This window comes from Hippocampus zosterae, chromosome 16 (assembly GCF_025434085.1).
Source record: "Hippocampus zosterae strain Florida chromosome 16, ASM2543408v3, whole genome shotgun sequence".
In the NCBI taxonomy this organism is placed as follows: domain Eukaryota; kingdom Metazoa; phylum Chordata; class Actinopteri; order Syngnathiformes; family Syngnathidae; genus Hippocampus; species Hippocampus zosterae.
Window position 1 is genome coordinate 13,157,669 of NC_067466.1, and position 26,032 is coordinate 13,183,700.

Consider the following 26,032-nt stretch of genomic DNA (forward strand, 5'->3'; position numbering starts at 1 on the left):
TTCAGCTTTCAGCTTCCTTCCGCTTTCCAAATAGATGTCGGCAGATGTTAGTTTGAGTGAAAACTCGAACTTGTACTGACGGATGTTTGTCAATATGTGCTTTGCGATTGCTTGACGATCGGTCCAAGATTTTTCCCGCCTCTCGCCCCACGACAATCGGGGAAAGGCCCCAGCTCACCGGCAACCTTAATATGCAGTCGAAAAATTGGATGGCTGGATGGATAAACAAAAACAAAAAAAGTTACATTTTGCAATATCTTTGTGCTTTGCGATTGCTTGACGATCGGTCCAAGATTTTTCCCGCCTCTCGCCCCACGACAATCGGGGAAAGGCCCCAGCTCACCGGCAACCTTAATATGCAGTCGAAAAATTGGATGGCTAGATGGATAAACAAAAACAAAAAAGTTACATTTTGCAATATCTTTGTTTTGTGTTTGCAGAAATCAAATTGCTCCTGCATGATTATTGATACAGAAAAAAAATCTATTTCCTTTTCTTTATCCTTCAGGATCTCATACTGTTTCCCCCAAAATTAATTGCCAGCCATAACTGAGGAAGTGAAGGATTGATAACATTTTGTCCCCCTGCACTTTTTCCTCCCAACAAAACAAAATAAGCCTCAACATAAATCTGCTACAATGAAATTGATCAAATAATAAAATGAGTGCATTTCCCAACATCATGGAGCCAAGGGCAGTAAGGTGCTACTGGTAAGCACACATTCCGTAAAAAAAAGTAAAAATACGTCCGCAGTTGTAACTGATGAGCGCTGGAGGACCTTTTTTGGATTTTGCACAACAAAAAATATTTTCACTCTATTAAAAAGAAGGTTATTAGTCTGTGGAGGAGGATTTAAAACTGAGTTTGCTTTCCCCATTCACAAATTAAAAGCCTTGATTTGCTCCAATGATGAAAAATCACTTCAACCTTGTCTTCTTCCTTGCGGAATTCTTTGTCTCCGAATCTCTTGCATGGCGTGCGGCATTGTTTTTGCTAATTAGCCTCTAAACAAGAAAGCCGTAAGAGTTTGTTCTGTCAGACCTAAATTGAAACGGAATTAGCCATGAAAAACAAAGCAGAATGCAAATCTGTTTTGCTTGTGAGATTCATGAAAAAAAAAATCCGTTTCTGAATTTAGCCCAGCAGAATGGCAGATTTAACAAGGTACTAAACATGCCCATTTTGCACACCAAGGTTTCATGATAGCAGTTGCGCAATTGTGCATCATGACATGCCAACCTTTCCTCTCGCTAAAGCTTGACAGTAGAGATTCGTGCAACCCACTATTACATTGCGCTCGCCGGAGTTTCGAGGGCAGAGGGCCAAAAATGGATATGACACCCGCTAAACTATGAGAACAGGATTCTATTCAGGGCATTTTAAAGAAGAAGCGAGAAAGGCAAAAGAGCTGACATGAAATGTGCGCCAAGACTGCCGAGATGGGGGAAGGGGGAGCATCGCTCACAGCCCTCTGACTGATTGCAGCAGCGGGAGGCCCAGGGATGACTTTTTAAAATCACATTTTTCAAAAACCTTGTTTTATCAATAATTTCAGTTGACCTTTTGTTGGTAAATGCTTTGAAATGTTGCACTTTCAATTGTGTGAAACGCATTGAGTTACCTTGTGCATGATATGCGCGATATAAATACACTTCGTGTATATAAATATGTAAATACACTTTTCACTCGTGAAAACAAAGCAAAGCATACCGTCTATCGGCAAAGACGAACTTTAGGATGTTTACTGTGCATTCATTTGTGAAGGTGGACATTTCAATATACAGCACTATTTGGAGGACAAAGATGCTGCCCCTGGCATGCTTGACTCTGTTTTCACTGACCAACGCCGAGGGAACACTCTTAAAAGTAAGACACTTGTATCAGCCGCCTGGCAGGTGTAAATCACCACGTCCTCTCTGACACAAGTCCCCAAACATTCACTGGCCGAGGAGTGTCTTCGTGACGACAACGCTGTCAAAAAGGAGACCTGCGAGTCCGGTGGGTATCGACTTCTTGGCAGGCTGTCCACCTTCACTATGTTGATCTGAATGGGATGAGACCGGAGGGGGTCACAGTCTCTTTCCCTGTTCTTTGGACACTGTGTCAATCAGTTGTGAGTGTCACACACCAACAGCACTTGGAATCGCATCCAACACAGGACGGCGATTCAGCCGATACAAATCGAAGAATGCACATTCTGAAGAGGTTTAAAAATAGAACAAAGAGCTCAATATTGTAGTTGCCCGTTGACTCAGGATGACAGACGCACTCTTTGTTTGTGGACTGGTTGCTAAGATACCAAACAGGAAGTAGCCTGGTGCGTTTTTACACGAAATAGTTACAGGAGGAAAGGCCTGGCTTTTCCTCGAATAGGGAAGATGAATTTAAAAAATAAAAATATATTAATACGATTAACAAAGGCTTTAAACTGGCAACAGTTTGACCCTGATAAGATTATTTAAATTTCCGTCAATGTCAAATCGCATCCAGAACGGATTTTGTTGGCCCTCCGAGCTTCCACTCTAGATTCAAATGTTAAGCAATACGTGAATTTATTTCATTATATTTAGGTAAAAGACTTCTCAGGGCGCAACATTGGACTTTTTTTTCCCAGCAAGACGCTCAATAATGAGATCACAGAAGGAAAAGCAATAAAGTGGCCTGGTCTACTTTTCATCCAAACACATTTCTCTGGTTTCATTCCCTGTTTTGCTAACAGCCCCAAGTGGAAATATTTGCATTGTATCTCAGAAGCGCCGCGATACGCTGTGAAGTATTAGCCTGCATTAGAACTCATCTCTTTAGCATTTCTGAGCAAATTGCAATTCTAGTCATCAGCAGGATGCAAGCCGCAAGATGCTACCGTGTATTCGATAAAACAGCACTAAACTCCAGTTTTACCGCTGCCTTTGATTTCAATTAATGTACTGAACCATGGTAATAGTAAAGCTCTGTGATTTACAGGTGAAATGGATGCTTTTGTGCGCACACATCTTTTATTCATGCCAGCGTGGCTTGCAAGAGCCATCTCGGAATTACATCTTTAATGGTCATTGATCCACTCCACCTCACTCTGTGGGTTCTTGCCGCTACAAATGTAGTCCAGACACCGAGGCGTGCGACGCTGATGAAAACCTATTTTGTTTATCTATTTTCGAAGCTAGAAAAAAATCCATGTCACTAACCGTCTAGTCCTCATTGACGCGACTCCCCACTCAAGGACAATGACTAGTCGGGACTATTTCTAAAGCTTACGCAGCCCCAAAAAAGCGAGTAAAGCTGGGCACGAGGCAACGACCGCAGCACTTTGTCCTTGACGAACAACTTTGACAATAGAACAACGATGTGACTGCGAGCGGTTTGAAATCAAATCAGTTTTTCCTCCTCCGAGCCTCCCGTAGGAATAGAGCTATCACATATCGCTACCAAGCAATAACCTCCACTGTTCAGGTCACGCGGTATGATAATACTCATCCGATTGCCAACATCGCCACCCCTATTTGGAATAAATATTCATTTCATGTGCGCCCCGCCCCAACACCCCCGGTTCACTGGTGTGTAAACAAGTGCTACATTGCACTGGAACGGGTACAGGTCTCTCTGGGTCTTGGTGTATAACTGAGATAGAAATATATCATTACTTGTTGGGGACTGAAGGGACAAAGAAGAGGGCGAAATCGGAATATTGGATTTTTGCGTCGCGGAGCACACAAACTTCACACGCAGACTATCTGCTCAATCTGTCTATTGTGTTGGTGGACACACATACACGCAAAGGCATACACTTAGCATAGGCTGTCTAGTAAATGAATGCCACTGGGTGATGGACTGCTCCGCTGGCCGTGTTGCTAATAGAATCGTTGCTATTCCCAAAGATCCCACAACAATATGTCAGAATTGTCATTTACGATATTCCCGCCATCAGGTGACTTCGCACAGTGCACACGTCCCACTTGTCACACCCCCCCCCACCCCCACTCCGAGTGCAAAAATACACATCGAGAATGTACATCGCTATAGTAATCATTGATGATCTTTCATGTTTATGTATTTTGCCATTTTCAACGCGGCTCCATTGAAGGTCATCGGATACAACGGCGGAAGAATAATCTACCGTCCTATCCGCCCTGCCAGTTTTACTCGTCACGTTTAAATGCAAACATTTATTTGCACAGGTATTGCCATCTCCCACACAGTCTTGACTGTCGGTGTCCGATCAATAATTAACGCCTGTGTAGCTAGCGGTAAAAACTATTTGCTGAAGAAGTGTCATTCATGGTATGACAAAGATGCAACAGCGAGAAGTCAAATCTCATGCGGCGCCGCTTAAAACTATTATATTAGTGGGGGAAAGCGGCAAATGCGGTAATTAATGTTTTATTCCACTGTGTAGAAAAAAAAAGTAGGGCGAGAATTTGGAATGACTTATTTATGTTGCACATCGTCAACGCAGCGGAACCTGAAAGGTTTTTTTCCCCCCTTTTGAAATTTTTTAACATTATTTGTTCTCCGGTCTTAAAATTTTCCGTTTGAATTCCGATGATGTGACAAGTCCTGTATGACTCTAAGTGAAAAGGAGACCACACAGAGTCAATATCATCTCCTGAACATAAGTCATTAAAAGGAAATATGCGGTGCTGTTTGCTAAAAACTGTGCAGAAAACAAGCATTGATTTGATCCTATCTGCCGGCTTATCTGGACCCCGGGAAGCCCCGGCTGCCAGATAGCGGGGCTGAGCTGTCGCAGCTTAAGCTCGGGCGAGAGAGGCGGTGTGATGGCAGACGCCCAACGTGGGCTGAAACATCACCCCGATCGAATTTGACGAGTCCAATCGCGGAGCTGACAGCAATCTTCTAATCTGACGTTTGTATGAAGTCTCAAGGTGCTCTCTGTTGGTGGTGTAGAGGGGGGTGGGGGGCAATTTCTTTTACCGGGACAAAAACGCCTACAAGATACTGATGAGCCTGTTCTTGTTCTCCTAATGAAAACGGCGCCTCCTGTTTTGAAAAAGTGTTTTGGCGCGGGTCGCGAAGGCAGCCGACGACACATTCGCACAGAGGCGAGGCGACGGTTGTCGTCAAGTAGAATTTATTAATATAAAATAGTTGGAAGAAGATCGAGGATAAAAGATGCTCACGTGCCACATTACAGCAATAGATAATAGCTTCTGACCTTCTTTGCGAAGCACTGAGAAGATTTCAGAGAGTGTCTCTGCAGTTAGTAACCATTGGTGGTAATTTAATGATGACCCTGGATGTGTGTCCATTTTTTTTTTTTTGCTTAGTTGGACTGCTGGGGAACGTTGAAATCACCTACGCAGGTTAGAAGAATGAATGTGATTTTCTTTTCTGAAATCATGGCTCTCCTTCAAATAAACCAGATTCCCACCTCCCTCAAATAGATACTTGCCTTTTCCCGTGACAGGGTGGCGCAACGAACTAGATGGGATGCCGATCCCACAAAGGCAGACTCAGACAAATGACAATGCAACAAGGTTTATTTATAGAAAAAGGAAGGACCGACAAAGCGTTAACAGAAATCGCTGTCAAGAGTTTGTTGTAATGACGGGTTGTGCTTCATATTTGACTTAATATGATTTATTATACCTGTCACATTGTCAGAGAATTAAAAAATTAAGAATATAATAAAAAAATAATTTTGCCCTTTTTTTTCATTTAAAATGCTTTTGCCACGACAAAAAAAAATGTCCGTCATCCTATTCTTTTTAAATATGAAATCCGACTGAATTATCAATACCAACGCTAATTTAAATGAGCATAATGGTTACCGACTATGTTTGTTTCCAAGCCCGGCTGTTTAATTGAATGGAAATGCATAATGACGTTTGCTGGAAGCCAACATTGATCTGATGCAATCTCTTTGCTTATCTTTACCCTCGGAGGCCCGCGGTCGAGGCGGTAGGCTAAGCCGAAAGCTGGAGGGGCGAAGAAACACCGAAGTGGCAGACAGAGGCAGGGAGACAAAGATCTCTCGTGGCAACCGACTACCAACGGCCTCATAGTCTACAACGTGCGGGCGGCATTGTTTTGACACGTCGGAAAAACGGGGCAAACCCTCTCGAGGGCGCGCGTGACGTACATCTGCGCTCGACTGTGATAAGAAGTGACATCCGCCGCGGCCGCTGAACGCGGCAACCAAAGTGCCGTTACGTGGGATGAGAAAAGACATTTGGATCGAGATTACGTCCAACGCAAAGACTTCAATTCGTCACTTCATGTACATACTCAGATGGTTTACTTTGTCACAACAGAGCTAGAAATCAGGACAATGACTCCCATGATCACCGTGTCAAGATGCTATTATGAGTGAGAGGCTCCAAGTGGTGGAAAAAAAAACAACAAATTATGACATGCTTTCATTTGGCGACAAACAATAAGACTTGTATGGAAATACACAATATAATATTCAGGGTTCGCCTTAATGTGCCAGTGGAGGCCAAGCCCCCATGAAGCATCCCCGAACTGGCATAAAGCCCCCGAAAGCACACCTGAGATGCGATAAAGCCCCCGCAAAGTGTACCAGAGTCCCATAACGACAGTTTATTTCCAGTGCTTCACACTGAGGATTTTACTCTATGCATGCATTCTGAAAGCAGTGGTGCTCAACTATTGTAATCCAGGGACACGCATTTTCCTATCGCTGCAAAGTCGGCGACCCACTTTCTAGAAGTGAAGAACAATAAAGTAAAATGTCATCTTTTCATAACGCCCACATTACTTTTTTTTTTTTAACTTCTCGTGTCCACGGCCGACCATACCAGGACTCACTTTTGGATCCAGACAGACACCAGATGAGAATCACTTATCTCAAGTAAAATTAAGAATACAATTTAAAAATACGCACAATGGAGTGAAAGGTTAAATAAGGCAAATTCATGACCGTTTTTCACCCACTCTGGTCAAATTTCAGAAATTTAATTCGCGATGCCAATCTAGACTATTGCAACTTTTTTCATTATGAATACATTTTGCATACTTTTACATGCGGTTTTGAGCATACGGTGAACCCCCATTAGCGGTGGTGAATACATTCCAGACCGAGCCACACTAGGTTCAAATTGGTGAAATAGAGGCCCTCAAAAATGCTTTGATCCCACCCACCCACATGCTTTACACACATTGAAGCACCACTGAATGATCGTTTGCGGCTCGACTTACTTCGGTCTCTGTTGAAATGCAAAACACCAATAGCAAATTAATCGTAAACGATTTCCAAAATGTTTTTTTTCCCCCATGCTTAAAGGATTACATGCTATTTTGGAATATTAAATGGAAGCCTTTGTAAGGTTTCTTCAACAACCCGCCTTTACGTAGTGCTTTCATAAACTGTATACCAGTAGGATAAAAATTCTCTCAAATGAAAAAGAAATCGAGATGGCTGCACATGTAGCTGCAGAAAAGTTGCCTACCTTTGACCTCCTTTTCATTTCGGAACCAGCGCAAGTCGGCGGCAGGTTTGCTGCCGTGAGTCATGCAGGTCAGAGTGATGTGATCGCCCTCCAAGGCAGGCTTCATCAGGCCCTCGATCTCTGGCTTCTCCGGCACGCCTGAAGGACGGAGATGAAATCAAACACAGGGCTCTGACCTCATGAAGGAATAAACACAATCATGCCTTGAGACACTGTACATCAAGTCCGATTTGTTTTTCTGCGAGCTGTCGATACAAGCGCCAGTGCTGAAAAGCAACGCGAGTGGGGAATCGGGGAGGGATCCATGGTTAAAGATGAGGACTTTTTTTTTCAAGCAATCCTTTCTTTATTTAGCTGTTGTTTATTTATTTATTTTTATTTCGAGGCGAGTTGCCCTCGGTGGAGCATCACATTCATTGTGCAGCACCGAGGTCGGCCTGATGAGATGCGGCATAAATAACAGCACGAGGACAATGCCCCTTTTAGTGTAACGCAGCGCCACATTTTGCCAGTTGAATAGTCGTTTCCACAGAGCAGAGATAACAAATGTCTTTGTCGTGTTGCTGCTCCGTGTGCATCAAAGTAGAATTTATTTAAAATCTTATCGTTATAATCCATGCTAATTTGATCTAGCCTGTCTATGGTGTTTCGCAACATATATTAGCATTAAGCTAGCTGGCATTCAATCGACAATTACAATTTAAACGCAAATAAAATGTATTGAAATAACACTTAAATACAAGGTTTTGTTGAGCATTTTGGCGTTTAAACTCATCTTTACAGAAAACTTTCACTGGGAGTGGCAACGAAACAGCTTGAAGTGAGTCAACTTGTGAGGAAGAGAGTGAGAACAGGTGGCAAAATATACTTTAAAAGTATGTGGGAAGTGTAAAAACATGTTTTCTGATCTGCTCTCGCTACACCACCGAATTTCACCTAGCGCAGGTGGCTCTGGAACGCATCGCGTTAAACATTTTAAATTTAATTGGCCACAATATAGTCGTCGAAGGCTGAAAAAAGATTTGTTTTTGTAAGTTGCCTTGTGATTGACTGGCAGTCAGTCATGGGTGTACACTACCTCTCGGTGTGAAATATAATGATATATTGTGACATTTTTTGATATATAGTTTATACTTATAGGTTGTCAGTCCCACCACGAGCTTTAATGCACTTCTTCCCGACTGTACTGACTGCTTTGAGTGCATCTGCCTTTGTCAGCCTGAAGCAAAGAGATTGAAAGCGGTGTCAGTGAGTAACACTGAGTCTGTCTGGCCTTGCCTATCTGATCTATAGGCTTCTTATAGGCTTCTATCGTCTTTGTTTTGTGAGCTTTTCTTCTGGAATTTAGTTCCGAGATTCACAATGCGGTGTGGCGCGTCAAAGTCAAACGCAACAGTGTGATGATACAAATTTAACGCTAGGACAGATTATTTTTCATTCTCAATTGTAAGGAGTTCAATTTGTGTCCTGGGAAAAAACTAATTGGGTTTGACCTTAGAGGTTTGCACATGAGAAATATTTGGTTCTACGCTTGGGTCTGGAACCATAGAAATCACTCCGATACTACGACACTCGATACCAACGTATTCTGTCCTCTGAGCATGCGGTCTGCAGTTTGACAGCTAGCAAAAAGCTCTTCAAAAAGGCGTAAATGCGTATTTGCTTTTGAGCAGTTGATAAAATGAAGACAACGTAAAGACAATTATACTTGGTAACGTCGAACCAAACGCATAGCTTAGCCGTGCAAACATCCTCTAGCTTATTTCTAACACATCATGCAAACAGGCCAAGAAAGCGCATCAACGTCTCAAAAACCTGAACGTACATTCAAACACAATCAGATTCTAAAACTGATGTGTAAATCCTCACTTAAACCGGATTGAGCTATTTCCTGTTCACACTGGTCTCAGTCATTTGAAGTGGTGTTTTTTTGTTTTTTTTCCACATCCACCCACTGTCCTAAAACATCGGTGTGCACCATTAACTATTGCTCGGTGTCTCCCCAAAAAATAAATCAATAAATATTTTGCTCTGTATCCCCACTGAGCAAATCTATTTAATTTCCGTAATTCTCGGAATGCTTGTTAACAAAGAGAGACAGCTAATGGGCCTGGAGTGCACAAGCACATCTATTAACATTAGCAAAAACTAATTGGCGAGATAATAAGGCGAGTGGCGAGAAACGAGACAATGTTTGTGCAGGACGATGATCACGAACATTAGTAAAATGGTGTGGCGTGTTTGTGTGTGTGTGTGTGTGTGTGTGTGTGTGTGTGTGTGGGGGGGGCGGGAGTGGTAGGGAAGTGCGGCATCCCATTTTTAGGCATACTAAATGTGTTTGTCCTATTAGCAAAACAAACACAGGCAGGAAGTGTCAAAGCCAAACAAACGGTTTCAGTCATTACAGAGCGTTTAGTTTTGAACTTGAATTTTTACAAACAACATTTGCATATTGTAGGGTCATGCATTTAGCTCCACCTGTCAATCAACAAGTATGGCGTCAGGCTTGTTTGCAAGTCAAGGTAAATCCCATTGATTTCTCTGAAAAACATCCTCTTGCGTTGATGTTTTGTCCAACATCGCGAGAGCTAATATTTGGACATTTTTGTGTTGTTCAATAAAAGGACTCTTGAAAATGTCAATGCTCGATTGTTTTCAACCTACTGAATGTATAAAAACAATTTAGTACATTTTTTTTTTGTTGGTGACATTTTTGGGTGAAAAACATCAAGAGAATGTAAGGACGAGCTTTAACTCACCAAGGACTGTCAGGTAGGCTTTGGCGGTTTTGACGGGCATGGTAAAAAGAGAACAGGTGTACATCCCCTCGTCAGACAGCGTGACATCATGGATGCTGATGGTCAACTCCGACCACGAAGCGCGGATCAGCTCGATCCTGTTGTCCCTCAGAGCTGGACGCAGACACAAAAAGAGACACGGTTACTCCATCTTGTGTTATCGTCATTTCAGTGGAGGACTGACAGTGGACTCAAAAGACAATGAAAGCGCAACTTCAACCTCGGTTTTGCACTGCGGGCCATTACAACCCCAACAAAACCCATAATGGGTAATTAGATGCGGCCTAAAATGTATGCACAATTCTGTACATATTCCAAAATCTAATCAAACGTGAGCACAAAACTGCAGGCAAAGAAAGTTGTACACCGTCTTGCCGACCTCTTTTCACAGACTTTTACTTATATGAAGATGCCATCCTCCAAAAGACATCAATGGAAATCAATAGAGCAATAAGAGGCTGTGAAAGAGCCCAAATGAAACCTTGGCAACATGAGGGAACTGAAATGGATTGGCTGAAATTAGACAGTGTGTTGGATGATCAACATACAGGACTTCAAAAAGGATCTGGATCAGTGCTAGTGTGAAATACACACCTGTGGGGTGGGGGGGGGGCAACAACAACAAAAAATGAAACACTGCACGTTTTAGCTTGTATCGGCTTCTCACTGTGAAAATCAATGTTAGACAGCCATGTATGCTGGAATGAATTTCATCACAAGAAGTTCAATTATGCCCACCCCCACAACGCCATTTCACATTTGTGCTTACTAGTAGCCTATTTGTAGTGTAGTGGTTAACCTAGCTGGAACAGGCTCCGACTCCTCTGTGACATTGATCAGCTTAAGCTGTGCAGAAAATATCGTCAATGCTCCCGATCCAGATCATTCACTTTACGGTTTTAGTCATTTAATTAAGCTCGCAGTGCCGCCGATGTGTTTCGTTCAGCGCTTACAGGCACATAAATGTGGTTAGTTGTCATGCCAAAAAAGCAACAGGATCACTTTTGCTTGTGAGGGCGGATTCAGGCTCCATTTAGAAACATCAGAAAAGCATCGTTTGCTCGAATTAGTTCTAAATTTGGGCCTCTTTTTGCCAACGGCATTTTAGGCGGCATTTGGTTTATTCGATAAACGACGACTCGTCCCGTTCATCGCATCTTTTGACGTGTGATTTAAAGTCAAGACTCATTCACAACGGGCAGTCACATCATCATTTACACATGCAGTCGGCTCTACACATGCAGTTCGCTGACTGTACTGCGCCAGACTGAAAGTACAAAAACAAGTTTGATGAAATATTTAATAATTTCAAGTATAGTGGGCAACAGTCAATGTTATAAAGGGAGCACAAAATGTTAATGTTAATGAGAATGCTAATGTTCGCGTTAGCATTCTCTGTTAGCATTTTACCTATGCTTGACGCTAATGACACATCAGAAATGAATAGATGGTATGTTAATTTGCCTTTCATGTCCTTTTGGATAGAACAGGTCATTTTAACAAACCACGTATGCGCAGTGTGTTAATAATGTGTTGGTTTTTTTTCTGTGGATGAGCGCAGACCTGACATTAAATAGCGAGAAAAGCCTCACACACAAATCCACAGTCCGCATACAACGACAACGGAACAGAGCTGATAAGTGTGAGAAAGAAAAAAAAAAGTTTTCTTGTTAGCAAGAAGCTGTGCGAGAAGGTCAGAGATGTCTTGTTTACTTTTAGCATCAGAAGTGGCATTTCTACCTTTGCGGCGGATGTTCAGCACCGCTGATAATTCACCGACAAAAAAGGGTGTATCGCCTGTGAATGCACGGCGATACACTGAACAAAATTCAACCGCTTCGAAATGTGTCATCTCGACGCATCTCTAAAATTGTCACGGTCACTCTGTTTTCAGTGAATAATGGGTCATCAACGCAATTCAGGAAATTTTAATGACCCAATGAATTGGAAGCTGTTTCCACACATTTTGATGGTGCTGTGAATTCAAACAGCATTCTGAAAAAGACTGAACATTAGAGGGCCCTCTGTTTTTGGGATGTAGCGGATGCGTACAAAACACTGATCTGCAGTATTTTTTTTCCACAATACTTCCCTGTTAAAACCACTACAACAACAACCAAAGTCCCACGCAGGGTATTGTGTGACAGTGCTTTTGTTGTGCGTTCACGGGCAGTCAAAGCTTCAACAGACAAGGTTTTTTTTTAAAACACAAAACAAACAAACATGCACACACAGAACAGTATGGGGCTTGATCTTGTGGTTGGCTGCCCAAAATAATGATGGCTGCTCCATTGCGATGGCTATTATCCTCTCATGCACGATGACATCCAGACCACCACACTGTCCAGTGATCCTCCAAATTCACAACACTTAGATTGTGAACCAGACTAGAAAACAGGCAATCATTTCTCTTTTGTTTGTGGCCAAAAGTGGAAAACGACGGAGTGGAAGCGAGCAGAGAAAGCTTTTTTTCCCTTCCCTTCTCTCTCCCAACAATGGCTGCACATCAACCAGGCACCATTAAAAGCAGCAGATGCATAAAAAAAATGTGTGTGTGTGTGTGTGAGTGAATATAGTAGACAATTGTATTTGTATATTAGGATTACTTTAGCCGTATAGCGTGCATGCATAAGCAAACAGCTTGTAGTCTTAAATTCACACACTCTCAAGCCATCATGCTTTGCACATTCATCCAACAACCTTTTCCTCCCCTTGCCCTTTCCTCTCATCCCCGCCGTCCCGTCCGCCCGCCTTCATCTCTCCGGGGAGCGCGTGTATCCGTATAGAACCCTGGCAGGTGTTTGCTCATTCAGCTGACACAGTTTTATAATGAGAAAAGTGCAAATTTCAGAATATACATTCAGGCTGCCGACGTCTGGAAGCGACCGCTCTCTTTTTCTTGTCAACAACTAATCAGGTGGGGGGACTTGACTCCCTCGGCCATGGACGGCGGCGCCGTGCATGCGAAAGGAGCGAGTGAGGGCAGGGAGACCGTTGCCGAAAAAAAGAACGGAATGTTTATTGAATAATGTAAAGTCTGCATCTCGAGACGCTTCTCCGTCTTTTCCGAGGCAACGTGACAAAGGTTGTAACAATGTAATAAACAAATACAAAAAAGGGACAATGCTCCATTGAATAATTGGCCTTTAGAGATTTTTTTTTTCTGCCAGTGACAGTTCAATGGGAACAGACATCGCACCCACTAGGTAGGTTTCCTCCTTAGAAGTAGGACAGTGTGATAGCTCATGTCTGGCCATCCTGTGGATAAAAAAAAAACACTGTTGGTTGCAAACTATGTATTTATGACTCATTTGTTTTTATTTGTTTCTATGCCGACCAGTCAAACCACGGTGCAAAAAAATGGGGACTGCAGATCTAAAATCAACTTGATGCAGTCATCACTTAACTCATTCAGTACCAGCCAATTCTGGACCAAGTCTGAAAAGACGTCTAAAAACGTCTTTGGGAGTGAATGAGTTAATGTTGAGGACACATTTTAAGCTCTCCGCCAAGAGCAAATTGCTGCAAGCGTAATCCGCAGAATTGCGCAAAGAGGACTTCTATGAAACATTGCAGCAGGGTGGCACGAGGGTCAAGAAAGGACGAAATAAATTCTCGTACAAATAAAGATTTGCAGAATTACAACGTGGTGCATTGCATTTCATTGTTCGCTCGTCATTCTTCTCACATAAACTCGGAATAAGTTTTCAGTCGTTAGGTCAAAATTTGTGGTGGGAGTCATGGGCCTCATTTCATTTGGTAAGTATCCGTCATTATTCTGCTCTGCCGATGTTCTCTGAGTCTGATCTGCATTTTTCAGAAATGGGGCACTGGGAAGAGTTCCGCGCTTCCTGGAAGGCGGAAATAAAACTGAGTAAATGTGTTATATTTGTTTTCAGCATTTTTTTTTCTTCCTTGAATTAATTAATGAGAATGAACGCCTTCAAGTCGGGTGCGTTGTCAAAATATTTTGTTCCAAACTCAAGGTTATCAGCACGTTGTGACAGCAAATTAACGACAGGGGTCTTTTGGTCTTGAATGTTTTGTGATTCCTCCCTACTCTGTAAAAAAAATAAGTGGCGGTTGTTTGAAGGACACTTTTGGTGAGATACTTTTATTTTGTTCATTTTTAAATGGAGTAATAAAACATCTTTATTTTTTTTATTGAGACGATAGGAGGTGAAGAAAGACAAAAATGTCCCCATTTACTGGACATGTGTATGACAATTTAATTCCAATCTCTTCTCAATAACCATTTGAGTCCAGACTATAGATTTGAAAGTTGACTTTCTGTCATGTACCTGCCTCGGTCTGCCGTTTGTATTTTTCCGTTCAAGGCCTCAATTACTGTCAAGTTTTTATCCATCGAGACATTGAGTTGAATGGAATTCCTTTTGAGTGTCGCAATATAAAACCATACAATCCTATATTAAAATATGCGATATATCATGAAAAAGAAATCTGTAGAGACTATAAAGATACTGTGAGTTACGATGTATTGTTAAAAAAAATAAATAAATAAATCAAGAAATAAAATTTTTAAAAATTCCGGTAGCTTAGCTCTTATTTGACTGTTGCCTGGTCAAATCTTTAACAGCAGAGCATTATGTCGGCAAATAAAATAAATACATAAATAAAAAGTCCCTTTACTCTCGAGGCTATAACCGAGAAGCACGGCTCCGCCGCACTGCCCCAAAAGAGAAGAACGCATGTGTGGGCCTTTAAGTGAAAGCTAATTATTTTCATTGGCCTCAAGTATTTTTTTTTTCATCGACACATTGCAAGGACCCTAAGTGGTTACATCTTCAACTCCTTTTCAATTTGCACTGCTCGAGAAAGTGAAGCGAAGCGGTGTTCTTTGAATCGCCACGCAGACAGACATAAGCCGCAAGAAAAAAAAAAGTCTTTTGTGTCATAAAAGCCGAATCTCATAGATGTGCACGCGGGTGACAGACGGAAAACACGGAGGCAGGTTGTTGAAGGTCAAAGAAAAAGTTTGCTCGTGTCTTTCACAGGCGTTAACCGTGTCTGAAAGCTCTCATAAAATGCCTCCTTAATTCGTTGCCTTTATCCCACAGAGGGCCACATCCCCTTTCCGTTTTCCTCTTTTTTTTTTTTTCCCTCCCCACGCGACTCCTCATGTTTTATGACCCGGGACCTGTTAAGGATCTGAAGAGATTTACGACTTACAGGCAAGTTTTTGTTTTTCTATCAGTGCAGACACCTTCATTTTGGGTGTGATATGAAAGGATGCTTCAAAAAGGGCAAAAAAAAAAAAGATTTACAATCTTTTTTAATAAGACAAAATATTCTCTGGATTTTTACTTTTTTTTTTGTCGTGGCTGACATTCATCAAAGACACTCACTGAAAAAAAAAAAAGATTTTAAATCTTTTTTAATAAGACAAAATATTCTCTGGATTTTTACTTTATTTATTTATTTATTTATTTATTTATTTATTTATTGCTGAAAACGATCACAAGCCTATTCCCTAAATTGATTGGGCACAGATACTGGAAATGCTTCAAAGCTTCCATCTCTGCATGCTGGGACGGTTTGACAGGCAACACACAACACACACGTGCACGGGCGAATGTAAAAGAATCTCGCTGGTGCGCCATCACAAACTAAATTGAAACGGGCCAGCCACACGAGTTTCATATTCAGCACATTGGAGCTTAAAAATGAGCACTTGGCCCTCAGCCGCTCACCTGTAACGCTAATCTTAATGTTCGACCGGATTCAATCAGTCAGCAGATGTCCCCGGTGGAAATCGAATTGATTATCCGGCGGCGGTTTTGCGTGGTCAAATCAAATCGACGCTTCAAAAAAAAAAAAAAAAAATCAAACGGAAGACCGCTGAGGTGACTTTGGTCCGTACATTTACTGTAAATAGAGAGCGGCGTAACCCTCATCTTCTATATATATATATTGCGTGTCATCCCGCACGCGGTCTGTCCTTCCGGTGTCCCTTTTCAAAACGTACCTACTTCACCGCGCCGCTCAGGCAGTGGCTCACTACGATCGCGCGGGCATCTTAGCGAAAAAATTTTGTCTACCCACAAGCATTGCAATGAAATTGTTAGTTATTTAGTAGAGCTAAACATCTCTTTATTTTCGCGATAAGCAATGAAGATGAACAAAAAGTTGAACCAAGCAACAACACTTTTGTGGGCCGAAGGCCCACCTTACCAGCCTTCCGCAGGAACTAGCTGATGAGCCGCCGGGAGGGCGGCGAACCAGCTAGTTTGTACATAAATGTGGTGGTCTAACGGTAATTTATGCTAATGTCTTAAAAATGACTGCCTTTGTGCATAAAGGTTGGAAAAACACTGCATTCGATTGATCATACAACATTTTGTGCCTGGAAATTTTACGGTTTTGCCTCCACGTTCGAGGTTTTCATTTGAGACAAAAAGTGACGTCGGTCGTGAAAAAGAAACGACGTGGCCCGGTTGTTAGCGCAGTTACACTGAAGTGTCCGACGAGTGCCGGCCTGAATAGGTTCCGCTCCACTAATTATAAGCACAAAAGTAATTGAACATTGCTTTGAAGTTTGCTCTTTCCAAATAACAAAGCAGCGTGTCAAGGGGGAGACACTTGAAATTGAAAATGCAATTATGAAGGTTTGGGAAGAGAAAGAAAGGGGATCGTAAATGACATACTGAATATATGGTCCTTAATGCCGTACCTTCGGCCGGCGCTCACGCATGCACAATGAGATGCCTGCAAATCGTTCCTGGAAAAGTAATTAGACATCGGTTTTCTATGCCGGGGGAGCAATGAAGACATTGTAATTATAGATCATAGAAAAACGTCGCCTTCCGCGAACTGAAGCTATTATCAAGTCCGAGAGTTTGACGAAACCAAAAGGGCAATTTGTAAAAAGGATATTGGCCTCTTTTGAGCGTTGTAAAAAGGGAGAATCCCACTTGCCCGGCGCTCATCTCTCGCTTGCCGTCGAAGCACAGATTAAGTCCCTCAGTGGCGTCGTGATGGGGAGGACAAAGTGCCTACTTTGGTTCCAATGACTTATTTGAAATTCAAACAAGCCTTTGCAGTCGCCGAAGCGTTTCGGCAAGGGCGAGGGAGAGAAGAGGAGTCTCTCGCATCTGTCCGAGTGTCTTTGATGAATGTCAGCCGCGACATTAAAAACAACGGCGACGGCCAAAGGCGTCCGGTGGCAACGTCTGACTTGACGAAAGCAACATGTGGCGGGGGGCGGCTGACTTTCATGGAGCGCGCGGCAGTCTTTGCGCGCCGGCGTCGCATCGTCGACGGAGGACCGAACGTTCGCTTCTTTGATTTCAAGGTCACTTTAGTTTGATTTGTCCTCATCGTTGCGTCTAATCTTTCTTATTTTTTCCTTTCGATTTGCTCCTGATTATCTTATCTCTTAGAAAAACGAGCAGATAAAGCTTTTTGAATTGTTCGTTTGCAGGATTATGAAAAAAAAAAAAACGATGCTTGTTTTTTGTCGTGGGATTTTAAAAAGACAGAATCCGATCTTTTGCAGGAGGTCAAAGCGAAGACCGGTGCTCATTTTCACACCCATCATGGAATACTTTTTTTTTTTTTTTTATTGACTCACGTGAGTCACCGACTAGTTATTTGCAAAAAAAAAAACGGGCATCACACTCACCGCTAGAGTTAAGTTTTCTTTTGGGATGTCCGGTTCTTACATACAGTATATTGTCACTTAGAAGATCAGTTTAACTTCCCTAAAACGTCTAGAAACATTGGATTATGAAGAACTCTGCTTTGAAAATAGCTCGCAGTGAATGACTTCAGGAATTTGAAGGCTCTACTAGATGCCGGCAATGTCTTGAGCTATTTTCATTTCCCTCCAAATGAAAATACCAAAGCATTTTTAAAGCATTTTTTTTGTTTCACCGTTTGATTCAGTTCCTGCTCTTTTGTTTGTGAAATGTTTTGCGCCTTGTGATGGAAAGTCGCCGCCTGCAGATGGTTCACTCTTGCGTCTGAACCACTCCCAAATGTTAAAAATGGGTCCAACATTTGGCAACCCCGCCTCCTCAACAACAACAACAACAACAACAACAACAAAATCCCCCAATTACCACATCACTTATACTCCATGCTTTGATGTAGTTTATGCCAAATTCTTATCCAAGCATCCCAGCGCAAATTGAGGCTGCCAGACTAGAAAATGTGTTTTGAAACTTCAATTGTCCAATTTTTGTTCGTCCGTGTGAATAGGAGCCACAATTTCCTGTCCTTGGCTGACAGGAAAGGCACTAAGCATGCAACTTCAGTTTAGTTTCAGTGCCAGCCATTTTCAGACCATTCTTTACCCTACCACATGAAAAAAATAAATAAAATAAAAACACATAAAACATACCTGAGATTAAATGCCTGGATTAAAAAAAATAATGATAAAATAAAATAAAAATAAGGCGGCCCGGTAGTCCAGTGGTTAGCACGTCGACTTCACAGTGCAGAGGTACCTTACAACTAAGTAAAGTGTATACAAAAAGACACACAGGGTTTGTGTATTTGAATAAAAGTGTGCCCTGCTCCTAATCCTCATCTTCCTCCCAGCAGGCAGAAGCAACATTAATCTGCAAGCGACTGTGCTCACAGCCGTTTGCAGCTCAGACATCTTCTTCGACTGCCGGTGGCACTTTGGAAACACTCAGCATCTCAGCGCGCCCATCAGCATGTGCGTGTGAAATGCCACGTCGAGCAAGACAAACCACCGCCCGGCACACACAAACACACACACTAGTCAAAACCCCCTGGAACACCCCCCCGCCCCCCCAAAAAAAAACCTGCAGTGCAATTCCGAGGTCTCAGTAGTAGCTCTGCTGATAATAGGAGAGTCTTCGGGTGCTTTTTCATTTCCAATCTGGCACCGCTCTGCATCGGAAATGCCACGGAATACACCTCGAGCTCAACCCTCCCCCCCCCGGTGCGATATGGAATAACCTGCAGAGCACATCAACTGTTGAATTTGATGTTCAGGGCTGCTTTTTACGGCCGCTCTGACGGAACCGCTCGGAAATTCGCTTGTGCATGCAGTCGCGGGGACTAAAAAGTGCAGACGTGTACACACACGCACGCACACGCGCAGACGAGTGAGCCAGTGGGCAGAGAGAAGGGATAATGGAAGAAGTGTAAATCCCATACGTGCTTAATCCGGACACTTACAAGAGAGTGTGATTCATACTCTATTACACTCCACTAATGGTGCCGAGAGACGCCGCGGCACGCAATCAGTCAGCAGACTTGAACCTACAAAATAACATCCATGAATCCTCTTTATGAGGACTTAACTGAAGAGAGTGTAAAAGGTCAGAAATAAAGCTTATTAGCTATTAAAACACTTGTACCACGCCCACGTGTGTTTCCATGCATTCGAAAGACTTAAGTTCTGCGAAGGTTAGTTTGTGGCTTTGAAGTGTTTGCGACGAGGGTCGGACGCGAATGGAAGGACACCCTTTGAGGCTCTACGAACTTTAGAAGGAGCTTATTTGTTCACTTGTAGCTTTGGACCGAAACAAAAAAAAATGCAAATGGGATGGACACACAGGTGTCAAACTCAAGGCCCGGGGGCCAGATCTGGCCCGCCACATCATTTCATGTGGCCTGCGAAAGCAAATCATGTGTGTCAGCTTCAATGTTTTTTTCTATAATCCGTATGGAAATGTGAAATTGTCATGTGTCATAAATAATGTTGAGATTATGCAATCATTTTGTTATCCTATTAACACTCACTCAAAGCATAATTGAGCAAACTACTATAGTTTGACTTGACTGATTTCAAAACTGGTAATCCATTCAAGTCATTGTATATATATCAAGATATACTTAGTTTCCGTCATAACGGCCCTCTAAGGGAAGATGTAACCCCAAAATGGCCCGTGACAAAAAATCCGTTTGACACCCCTGTTATAACATATTTCATACATGTTTAAGCCGGGAGCAGCACATAGACACACGTGATTTGCGGGCCGCATCAAACTATAAACGGGGCAGTGGGGGCTGGATCTGGTCCTCGTGCCTTGAGTTTGACACCTGTGCTCCAAATCGACCCTAGTTGGTGAACAGGAATGCTTGTTTGTCTCTATGTACCCAGCGATTGGCTGCTGACCGGTCGCAGCTTTTCACCTAAAGTCCCCAGTTCAGCCGCCACCATCATGATGAGAAGCCGGATGGATGGACTCAGACTAAGAGGAATGATGCTACTTGACATGCTGGGAACACAGGAAATGCGGCGTGCTTTGTGGAATCAACTCACCTTTCTTGTCACCGAAGAAGAGAGTTTGCTGTGCCGGGTTGGACCACTGGAGGGAGGTGTTGTCGTTGTACTCCACGCGACATGTCATGTTGGCCGTCCCGCCCTCTGTCACGGTGACATTCTGAACCAGAGGATGCTGACCGCTGATGCCTGCGACACAGAGAAAATACAAGACATGCCGCTTCATTTATGAAATAGCAGTAAATATAGAATGCAAAACGGATTTAAGGTGTTGGGTCTGTGTGTGTGTGTAGGGGGGCCGGGGGGACCAAACATATTTTGGCATCCAACCACTGAGACCGCCGCATAGGAGATCACGGCTTGCATTTAGCCTGCGGTGGCGACCCTGAAACCTCGCTACACAGAGAAAAACAAATTAAAAGCTGCTCCCCGGGGAGCTGAGTGCATGTGTGGGTAGCGCTATGACAAAATAAAAACAACATAAAGAACCGAGCCAAGGTAACTAGATTGCAAAAAAGGTCAGGCTTTCAGCACCATGGAGAGAGTTTGCCAAGGTTCAGCACAACGGACAGCTCATAGCACATAGATCGACCATTTTGAGCTCGGTTTCGAACCTCGGAGCTGTAAGGAGGCTGTGCCAACCACTCGCCACACCGCGTTGCCCCTTATATGTGCCGTATTTGTGCGTATGCCAAGGGAGGGAACAAGTAAACAAAAATAAGCATAAATCTATCCCTGTTCGCATCCCCAGAGGACGGGCTTTAAAGGCTGTGTGAATAAAGGCTTAGGTTAGGAAGATTATTCATCCCAGACTTAACTCTCATCTTAACTCCCCCAGGAGAGGATCATAAAGGAAAAAAAAAACACAGTGGAAAGAAATTAGGTGTATATATATATATATATATTTTTTTTTTTGGGGGGGGGCACATTCAAAATGAAAGACTCCAAATGAATTCCTGACTGAGTAGCCGTCAGATACTTAAATTGACAGCCCGGGTGAGATAAACAAAACGCACAATCGGAGCCGGCGTGGAGAGATGAAGCGGGAGCGGGAGATTGTTGCGAGGAGGTGAAGGGTAAGTCAAAGCGCACGGGTCATTTCCAGCGTTGATGAAGGCCTCCCAAGGTTAATCATGCACGGAAGAGATAGAGAGGCAAGACGAGGAGGAGGCAAATGGATCGGAGCTTTGGGAAGAGAGAAATATGTTTTATTCATGCAAGTTTTGCATGAGGCGTGCTCTGGCCTGTGATTTACCAGCTTCTCGCCGCTGTCCTTGCGCTCTTTATTGCTTCTTCTCTGCACATCACTTACTTTTGCCTCATTTTCTTTCACCCCCAACTTGCGCCGACGGGCTGCCCATACATACCGTTCAGCCCGGTGGGAAAGATTTAATTTTCTGGGCTCTGGCCACAAAGGGGAAGTTAATAGTCAACCTCCTACATTGATGGCTCTCGCGGGTGATGCTCAAGAAAGGCTGTGCACAGTATTGCATAGTCAGAAGTGGCTAGCGTAGCCCCCCCCCCCCAAATTGTCCTGAAGTAACCATCCTAATAAATAAGTAAGTCTCCACTGTAACATTAAACGGGCCACAGGATGAATTACGGTTTTACAGTGGTTAACTTATTTTTACTCTTTTAAAGCGAAAATGTTTCCACCCCCCCCCCCCCCCCTGAGCCATTCGTCACGGAAGATGCAAGTGAAGTTTTTCTTTTCACTTGTACAACAGTTAAGAATGTTGAAATGCCTCCTAAAACATGCCTGAACAGTTAATAAAGGTTTGATGATGAGGGGTGGGGGGGGGGGCATTTTGAACCCCCCGAACGGATTACTGCAGCTCCGATTATTTCCTCCGGGAAAAATTGTTTTGAAATTTGTCTGCGCTTTTATTACCGTGGCTTTGTTTGCTCGCGGGCAATGTTCTCTCTCCAGTCGGGGGGGGGGGGGGGGGGGGGGGGGGGTTCTGATATTGGTGAGGAATGACGCAACATTTACGGAAAATCCTTTTTGTAATAACGGCATGATGCATCTTCGCACCTTTTGATGTTACATATTCAACTTTCTTGAGAATGTGTATTGTAGATTTTCAAGTATTCAAATGAAACGGAACCGATTAAAAAAAATGTGCTTATGAATTACTGAACTGGTTGTAGTGAATTTATATCATGTATCAATTTCACTTCTTGAAATTTTCTTGACGATAACCCCCCCCCCCCCCCCCCCCACGCCCCCACCAGTCTAAACACTGCATTCTGATTAATAACGTGTTTGCGAACGTTACTGCACACGGAGGAGGCCCAATGACATCCAAGAACGCCGGTGCATGAAGGGTCCACTGGGACCGAAATGGCCAAAGGGGCCGCCATGATGGTTCTATTAGAACAATGAAGTCTTCTGTGCGCCTAATTGACCAGCGGAGGAGCTTCTTTGGTTCTCCCTTCCGGCCACCCAAACCTGATTTAAATGTATCTCCCGAGGAAAGGAGGCAGCTGCTTTCTCCTGATTTCCATGTCTAAATTTAGATCTTCTCTTCAACTCGGAGCGTTCCCCTACTTTCTTTTTTTTCCCCCTCCAGTTCAGGCGTATGCCGCTCAATTCCCTCGCTCGCCCGGGCCCCCGGCTCCGTCGCTCATCTCCTCTCGGAGTTGATCCCCGAAGGGTGCATTTCCACATTCTTTGTCTCTTATTTTCATATCCTCCCGACGCTCCTTTGCTTTTATCTTGATCCTTCCCCGACACGCCGGCTCTCCAATTGTGCTCGTGAAGAGCGTCGGGATTGGGTATTGGCGCGAGGTTGAGTTTAATTGCCCTCGCGTTCTGAATGACGTGCCAAGGCTGAAGCAGGTCAACAGCTTCTTCATCTGCATGACATTAGCGAGTGATACGACAGGGAAATCAGCTTCCCTTCACTCGCTTAGAACTTTACCTACGCCGGAGGTGAACGTTGTCGCCGATCGAATGGCAAATAGTTTTGAACTTCCGCGTTTTAACTTGACGACAGCTGACTCTCTGGATGAGCTGCGCGTTAAAGTGGAAGCACTCATCAACATCCATTTCCTCACTCGAGCATTAACAACGCATGTTCTCAGAACAATCAAAGCTGGCCGCAGAGTTTCCTGACAATCATCTGGACCCGTGCCTCCAGACCACTCATCAAAGCCAAACCACAGCAAACAATGTCAATACCGCATCAAGATTTTAATTTTATATATTTATCTTTTCCAAAGCAACGAAGAGCACATCGCCAAAAATGCATCGGCCCCGGCGCTGAATGAAAAGCAAACTCGCGGACAATACCAATACTAATAAGCTTGAATTCCACATGCTTCCGTTCTGTTTTGCGGCATGACCTTTCAAGTAAGAGTCTTCTAACTTTCCTTATTTAGGCATTCAGGATGCATTGAAGAAGAGGAGAAGTGCAGCCAGATAGACAGCCTGGAGCTGCTGACCTTTATGTCAGGACTGGAGCTCAAGCGAGCTGTACAACTATGATGTATAACCATGGAGGGAAAAAAAAAAAAAAACGGAGAAAGGCAGAGCACGGTTTCTGGTCAGAGTGGTTGCCTTTTAAATGACTGGAAATTAAAAGTCCAATTATCGAGATGACAAAATTCTTGACAAATTTCCATTCTATAATGTTGATGTCGTTCCGAGATTGAGAAACCTCAGGAAAAACGACCCTGGCATGCATCTGCAAATGGTAAGTTTGACCTTTCCGACAAAGAGCTCAAATTTCCTATTACACAGTAGGCTGAAGTCAGAATCAGCGAGTGTGTTTGAGATATTGCCAAAAACATTTTTTTTTGCGAGTTCCCACTGACTTTGACCGCGAATGTCCAACCCTCGCCGGTGGCGAATTTTAACAAAGTACTCAAATTTAAATTTCACTGGATGAAGGCGGCCTCCAAAAAAATATCTTGGCCACTAAATATAAGCAGTTCTTCCTGCAGACAAAAGGGCATTTGTGTCAACGTTGAAGAAATTCACTGAAATGGAAAGAGCATAATGATCGCTAAAGATCATCACATCGGTGGTTGTTCCATCAACAAAGATATGCAAACAAGAGCTGTTAGGCGCATTGGGAAAGTTGGTCCAACAATTTGTGGGTGAAAGCGAAACATGTTTCCTAACTATTACAGCCACAGAAACTCAGTCCCAAACTTTCTGTTTTTTCTTACTACCACCTACCTATTTCTCCTCAAAAACGTGACGTTCTGTGTCACATTTTGGACCTTCAAAATCAAACACGGATGTCATTACAGCGCGGATGCAATAATGAGCCGTCAGAATGCAGTGTGACATCTAAATTACATGTTCTTGTTCGTAATTGTTAGTGTTACCAAAGTGAACATTTTTAAGATGGCGCTAAAATGGTCCCAGCACATTTTTTTTTTACAAGCAAAATAGAGAAGGCATGCCGCTTGCTTTGTAGAAACAACATTTATGAGCCACTCAGTTTGATCAAATATGAAATAAACCAGTCCTGTTAAGAAGACAGCTTTCCCCATATGTATGCTCCTTTTCCACAGGATGGTTCCTTATTTAAAATTTTGATGCAATGTAATTATTCACACATGCACGCCCGCGTGCACACACATACACACACACACACAAAAAGAAAAAGACAACATCAAACATGCTGGTAAGCAGTGTAATGGGCTTGGTCTGCTTTGCTTCATCAGGGCCTGGACGACTGTAATTAATGTAGCATGTAATTCTGCAGTCTACCAAAATGACACAGATAAATGTCCAGCCATCAATTCATGCCCTCAAGGTCAAACTCGCTCGGGTTATGCAATAGGAAAATGGCCAAACAGGTAATAGGAAGGGAAGGGGAGGGAACTTAATTTTTGATGGCACTGTACAGACCGACATTAATTTGGGCATTCTTGAGGTAAAAACGGTAGCACCTGTGTTGAGTGTAGATCGCCACCTTTCTTTATTTGCAGTATGTTATTTTAACAATGTCCTGCGTCATTGTGACAAAGCAGGACAGCAAAGAGGACCAAGCACAGCTGGGGCTGGAATGAAGACGGCGCATGGCTGCATCACTTAATAAGGTCACCATGTTGTTTTCTTCCCAGTGAGAAATGTTCACCGACCCAAAATTGTCGGGGTCGTGGAAGCACACAAATATCTCAAGAGATTTTCTTTATGAGACAAAGAAGCAAAATTAAATGACGCCTCGATCAATCCATTCTTTGGTGTTGAAAGCCAATATAAAGCATTTCACAGGCAGGTCTTCTCGTGGAAATTGATATCATTTGCCCTTGAATCAGTTCCATCAATTTAAAGGGTCAAAAATATAAACCTAAGTGGAAGATGTTCAAGGTGATATCAAGTGTCCTCTTTTCCACACTCGCTGGGATCTTACAGTCTTTTTTTTTTTTTTTTGAGCCAAGGGCATACAATGGATGGTTTTAAAATGGAACTAAATTGGCCTCCATGAATACTGCATACACTGTTGTCTTCCACGTGGAAAATTCATAGAGTAGAAGATGACAGGTGCAAGGTGAGTGAGAGCAGAGAAATGAGCAAAAATAAAAAAAGAATATATAATATATATATATATATATATATATAT

At 43.0% G+C, this 26,032-nt stretch overlaps 1 protein-coding gene across 3 annotated transcripts in view; it reads right to left on the reverse strand.

Annotated features, from left to right (window-relative positions):
* cadm2a (cell adhesion molecule 2a) overlaps positions 1 to 26,032 on the reverse strand; it is a 145,120-nt gene that overhangs the window by 22,310 nt on the left and 96,778 nt on the right. For all 3 annotated transcript variants that reach the window (XM_052046874.1, XM_052046873.1, XM_052046875.1), the window contains 3 exons: positions 20,490 to 20,639; positions 10,190 to 10,342; positions 7,431 to 7,568 (listed from right to left, as the gene is read on the reverse strand). In XM_052046874.1, the coding sequence (XP_051902834.1) occupies positions 7,431 to 7,568; positions 10,190 to 10,342; positions 20,490 to 20,639 (441 nt within the window). The remainder of the gene's footprint in view (positions 1 to 7,430; positions 7,569 to 10,189; positions 10,343 to 20,489; positions 20,640 to 26,032) is intronic.